This window comes from Centruroides sculpturatus, unplaced genomic scaffold, assembly GCF_000671375.1.
Source record: "Centruroides sculpturatus isolate CEXI.00-Female unplaced genomic scaffold, Cexi_2.0 scaffold4347, whole genome shotgun sequence".
Classification (NCBI taxonomy): Eukaryota; Metazoa; Arthropoda; class Arachnida; order Scorpiones; family Buthidae; genus Centruroides; species Centruroides sculpturatus.
In genome coordinates, this window is record NW_019388449.1 from 1 (window position 1) to 6,901 (window position 6,901).

Consider the following 6,901-nt stretch of genomic DNA (forward strand, 5'->3'; position numbering starts at 1 on the left):
TTTTCAATACTAATAAAATATATATTTTCATTAGGAAAAACTATTTATTCTGAATTTCCTATAGCCTATGTATTTTTCTTGTAAATCACATCTATCCATAAAATTATTTAAACCTTTGAATGAAAAAGTGGAAATTTTATTTAACAAATTTCATCTTCAATCTTAATTACAGTGTTAATTTGCCATTAATTCTCTGTAAAATGTGATAAGCAAAGTTTATGCTATGAAATTTTAAAAGAGTTTAAAATCTTAATATTTTACAAAATATATACTGTATGCATATTAAAATTTTAAGATTTTTACAATTATTTTGCAAATATTCTTTGTCACTATGTCTAATTTCACTTCCATTGTAATGGCTTTCCTTTTTTTCAACACATTGCTGTCAGTAGAGTCAACCATATGCTTGGAGCCATAATAAAGGGCAAAAAGATACAAAGCACTATACACTAATGTAATGAAAGCACAGGCTAGCAATGTACCACAATGGTAATTGACATAGTCTTTCTCACTCATTTCGCTGTATTTCTGTGCTGCACCAAACAACAATAACAAAAAGTAGTTCCAGTTTGTGTCCCATTCCTATGTCACCATCACCCACTATGCCGACATTGAGTTGTAACTTTGGGTCACCAGATTTATTATGATTAGCTATGTAAGATCAGATTGGCATAAGACAGATGTCATAACCCGGGAACTGTCTGTATTTGAAAATTCAGTACTGTGTCTGTATTGAAACTATATCAAGTTTGGTGATTTTATATAATACTTCATTCTCATTATTAAATTAATTTAGAAGACATTCTTAAGATATACAATAATGAATATTTTGTTTATATTGAAAAATTTTCAGAAAATAATTTTTATAAAGTATTAAAAATACAAAGAATTAAACATAATATAGCAATTCTATACAGAACATAATTTTTACTACATCTTAAAAATTATTTACATATCTGAGAATGTTTTCAATATTGTACATTTTTTAATATTTCATAATCAAAACTCAATTATTAAATTTTCTCTTTAGTTTCCAAAGTTTGCCGAAATTGTTAATTTAGTGTTGAATGATGGAACTCACAGAACAGGACAGGTTTTGGAAGTTAGTGGGTCTAAAGCTGTTGTTCAGGTAAAATTTTTTATTTTCTAGACATATTTGAAATCAGATTTTAAATAGTTTTAAATTATTTGGAGTAATTTATTAATAATGCCTATAATTTTTCTGTTTTTACATTAATCCATTCTTGAAATAGATTTATATTAGATTACCCAAATATATTAAGTTTTAAAATTCTCTAAATAGGTTTTTGAAGGAACGTCTGGAATTGATGCCAAACACACACTATGTGAATTTACTGGTGATATCTTACGTACACCTGTATCAGAAGATATGTTAGGTTTGAAATTTTTATATATTTTGAAATATTTAAATTAATTCTCAATATGCAGGTCATGAAAATTGAAAAATAATTATTTTTTGATTGTTGTAGGTCGTGTATTCAATGGTTCTGGAAAACCTATTGATAGAGGACCTCCTGTATTAGCAGAAGATTATCTTGATATTCAAGGTAATACATTACTCATGCATGATACATGCATGCAAACATACATTTTCATAATGAGAAATGTTCAGATATATATTTGAACATTTCTCAGCTTCTTTTAAAATAATGGTTAACAATAAAAATGCTAAAATATTCAGGCTTCTGAATATTTTAATTAAGATTTCATGTTTTTCAACACATTTTTGTCTCATTATCAGATTATATTATTTATAATTAGAACAAAGAACAGTTTTTTTAAATATTGACATTACTACTTAAACATTCAAAATATACTATATCCCATGAAATGCATTTGAAATCATAAAATGGAATGTATCTTATATAAACTTATTGGAGTGGTCTTATATAAACTCTTATATTTATATAAGAGTTTATGTAAGGTCTTATATAAGAGTTTATTTACTAAGTGCCCAATTTAACAGATTTTAAAAAATTCTTTAAATTATGTACAGTACAGGAAAAAAAATTTTTTTAAATGTTAGATTGATCACTCAGTGTGATAAACCCTTATGTAAGATAACTTTTATAGTTACATAAATCAAATACTACAATATAACAAGCATCAAAATGAAAACCATACAAAGAGTTTGGTTATTTCATCCTACCATTGTCATGCTTATCGCAATCTACCATTGTCATGTTTATCACGATACTCAGATGGTACAAAATGGCACAATTTCATTGGTCAAGTAGACCCCAATTGAAAATATAATATCTGACATTTTTTAAGATATTGCAATTTTTCCTAATATTAACTCTAAGAAACTGTGCTATCCACAGCTGAATATAAAATGGTAATCTATCAACGAATCAAATTTTGCAAAAAACAGACCAAATATTTAAACTCAGCACTGTGGAAAACCACTTAAAACATATTTTGTGCTGGCCAGTAACCTTGTATTATGTAATTTTCGTATCTGAATGCCATACCACTAATCTGATAAGAAGATGGGAGTGTTGTGGAAGAGAGTTGAAGTAATTAAACCAAAAGTAGTCATTGACCTCCTCCTGGAAGAGAGGATGCTCAATGAATACTTATTAAAACTGATGAACTATTAATATTTAAAAAGTGATGTGTTGGATAGGTTGTGATGGCTCTGCATATGATCGAAACTGTTAACCTTGATATCTGAAAGATCATGTAATATTTGTTTAAATAAAACAATCTTGTAAAAATGATAGAATAATTGTGTTCATGTGATAATAGTGTTAAATTTTTGCAACAGATTGTATAAACTACATGGAAAGTATGTTCTTGTAAATATCATGTTCATAGAAAAATTACTGGGTTGCAATTTGGAAAAGTTATAGACCTATAAATTTCAACATTTTTTCTCTGAATGTCCTTCCTTATTCTTGAGTAAGGAGTTAGATGATAGTTGAGATCAGATGTAGAAAGCTTTGGGGTATGAGCCCCAAAGTAACTATATACATTTGGAATGGAATTAGATAGATGACTGACATGACACTATTGCTAACAGGAAAAATATGATGTACAGGGGCAAGCACTGCTAGAAGAGTGAAAACACTGTGACAAAAAATTGCAGTCCAGCATTGTGAAGACATCACAATAAATAATTGCTTGTTAGAATCAGTTTGGCTTATTTGGTTACAGCAACATGACGTGTGCACGATCTGCCAAGGGGATACATCCCAGGAAGACTTTTATGGGAAGCTGGACCCTATTTAGGAGTTACTAATGTGAAGAAATCCAGAAAATGTGTGGCCATGCCTGAACCCATGACTAACTACTAGAATTTGGTGGTTTTATGCACTTGGCTACTGGAGGGTGCTTATTAGAATTAAGAAAGTACCATTTAGAAATGAAAAAACTAGTCATTAGATGTGGAAAATTAAATACTTAGACTTTTTACAGGGTAACACTTTCAATTCCATGCAGGTAAGATATATGTGCTATCTGTCGCAGTAATGATATAGCAAGTCTATTTTTCTCTATATCATTGTTGCAGTAATTAAGTGAATATAATATATATATATTTTTTATAAGAATTATATTTAGTTTATTATTTTGTTACATTTTTTGCTAGTAGCTGATGNGTTATATTTATCTTTATGACTCTAAATATTACAAAATTTCTTTTGTCCAGTTTGTTTCATATTCACCAAGCTAGTTATAGAAGAAATTGAATGATTGTTGTTGCTGGAATATACTGTATTTACTCACATATAAGATGAGGTTTTTATTTTTCATTGCTTCAAAAACCTAAGTTGTCCTATATGCACAAGCAAAGGATTCTTTGCATTTTTGCAATAATGTTTTTGAACTGTGTATTTGCATTTTTTTACCAGATGCTCACTCTCTGGTGTTTAAAACCAAAGTATTTTATGTAGATCATTTGAATCATTCTTGTGTATTGTCAAGAGTAAAGATGAATATCAATAAGAAAAGCTAATCTTTTGAATTAAATTTCAAATTGAAATTCCAAAATCGCATGGGAGCTCAATATAAGTTTTAATCCATTCCCATGTGAAAACAGATGATTATTTGGAAATCAGAATTTGAACTAATTCATAAGTGTAATCAGTGGAGAGTGCATTCGACTGTTAAGAATTGGCAAATAAAAAGTTCCTGATTGTCCAACTTTTACATGAACAAATTGTGTTGTTGATTTTACAAGATTTTTCCTTGAAATTTGAAATGCCAGTAATTTTTGTGTGACAGTGTGTGCATTTACATGCATTTGATATTTTATTTGTGATTAAATGAATGAAATGAAATTAGAATTGTATTAATAAATCTAATTTTCTTTATTTGATTTTTAAAGTCACACCTCGTCCTATATGTAAAATTGTCTTATTCACAAGTAAATACAGTATTTAGATAATAAGCTAAAATTAAATGTGTAATTTTTTAAGAATAAATTACAAGACTTGATTATAATCAATAACTTAATTTAAGGCATTAATATAGTACTTTTTAATTACATTTAACTGTTGTTATTTTTGATACTCATCTTGCTCTTAGGCGTGATTTTCAGATTTTTTAAAAATTATTTTTTGCATTTGTTTTTTAAACCTAGTGCCATGTTTTTAATGCTTTTAAATGCACTGACATGTAAAACGTCTATAATTTGTTTTAAGTTTATATTTGCCTTATGGTGATGATCTAGAACCTAAACTGCCATATTAACTGCCATAGCCTGAATCAATATTAGTGTTTTGATTTTAAAGTGCTATATTTTATTGTTTGCTACAGAATTTATGATGATTAATAGACTTTCATTAACTTTATAAGTTTTAATATTTATTAACATTTAATAAATTTATATAAATATTTTAGTTACTTTTTAATTGTAAACTAAAATCATATTTTTATAATTTATTATAGCTTACAAAACAGTTACTGGTGTGAATGGACCATTAGTAATTTTAGATGATGTGAAAGTAAGTTGATTTTAAATATTTTATTAAAACTAAGAAATTAATTAGGATGTATAAAATAAAATGAGAAACAGTTTACATGAATGATTCTAATTATGACAGAAATTATGAAATAGTATCCAGTTCCGCAAAGTAGAGCATTTAAATAAAACATTAAGTGAATGCTTCATATACTGTCCAGTAGTACCTTCTTCAGAACTACATTATATCAAAAAAGTGCCATGTGATATGAAAGTCATTTATAGTTAATTTACCATTTAAACCAGTGTTTCTCAGCCTCTAATGAATCGTCAGCCCCCTTCAATAAAACTGTTACCTATTATTGCCCCTTCTCTTCAAAATTCCGATGCCGAGGACCAAGACTAATGCCAAATTTGTACTGCATTGAATAGACTAGTGACTAGTATAATGCTATTTGTTTAATTATTGTACAATATAACAAATAAAATATCTAATTATTCTTAATATAATGTTTTACTATATTGCCCAGAAAATTGTTTTAACCCCCCAAAATATAAATTGTTACTAACATATTGCCCACTCAACATGGAAAAACGCCCATGTGGGGGAGCGATATAACTAACCAAAATAATATGTAAAGGCAAATTCTGAATAGTCATTTTATATTTTTATAAAAAGCATATATTTGAATAAGCTGCTGGAATATAGTTTCCATTTAGCAGCTTTTATATTACATTTTATAAGAATATCCTTGATTTAAATTGGATAATTATTTAATGTAGTATATTAATGATTATTTAGATGTCAGTTTTAATAGCCATATTATTGAAGATTTTGATCTACATTTTTTTAATAATCTAAATATTGAGTAAATTTTGTTAATATGATCTTTCATTTTAGAGATGACAGTCAAATATTATTGAATTTTTTAATCATGTGTATTTATCTTAAATGGCAAAGCTAGAGAGACTATTGAAATGCAGTGATATTTTAAAATTATACGAGGGGGGACCCAAAAAAAACCGAACTGAGAGCATGCTGCCATTTATATATGTAGTAGAGAGTTCTCCCATTAGATGGGTTTAGTAGAGACCTTCTTGAAACAGCTGTGCAGACTGCGTCACTTTGTAGGTTTACATTTGAGCATAGTGTTGTGTTTCTCTTACTGTTATTTTGTTCCATCTGCAAAGTTCTGAGCGTCCTTCAACATCTCGAAATGATGAAAACATTGAAAAAAATCTGCCAAAAAAGTTTTAAGACATCTGCGAGAGGATGTGCGAAGGAAATGCCCAGAACTTTGGCAATCAGGTGACTAGTTCTTTCATCACAACAACACCCCCGCGCACACGGTCTTATGAGTGACCCACTGTTTGGCCTCTTGGGGATGGCCTGTCGTTCTCCACCCTCCGTATTCACCAGACCCATGTGACTTTTTTCTGTTTCCGAGAATGAAGAAATATCTAAAAGGGAAGCATTTTAATGATATGGAGACGGTAAAAACAACTTCTCTAAGGGCACTGGATGATATCAAGGTTGAAGAGTTCCAGAGATGCTTCAAACAGTGGGGAAAAAGACTTTACAAGTGCATCACATCTAATGGAGAGTACTTTAAAGGTGACTGAAGGAATTTTGTAAAAGAGTTAATAAATAAAGTTTTTATACAAAAAAATCCGGGGGGATTTTTTTGGATCCCCTTATGTATATATAAAATAATTAGAGATGTAACTGATATTCATCTGATACCAATACATTAGCATATTGGGAATGTTCCTGATATATTGGTATTGGTTTATTTCACAAACTGATAGATATGCCAATATTTTTCTTTTTTGTATGGATCTTTCATATCAATTTGCCATAGGTATTCCAAACTAGACAATGTATATGTTACCGCTAAAGCTCGAAATCCGTTAATGTGTACATTACCTAGCTAATCTGCAGATTAACTAGGGTGATCCGTTAAAGCTGCGAAA

The 6,901-nt window shown here is 28.9% G+C and overlaps 1 protein-coding gene across 1 annotated transcript; it reads left to right on the top strand.

The window, feature by feature from the left end:
* Positions 1–1,030: 1,030 nt before the first annotated feature.
* LOC111616945 (V-type proton ATPase subunit B-like) lies at positions 1,031–1,678 on the top strand (the record flags this gene model as incomplete). Its single annotated transcript, XM_023358296.1, has 3 exons — positions 1,031–1,129; positions 1,304–1,397; positions 1,491–1,678. Coding segments are annotated over 3 exons (348 nt in total), but the record flags the coding sequence as incomplete, so codon positions are not given.
* Between the last annotated feature and the right edge of the window lie 5,223 nt (positions 1,679–6,901).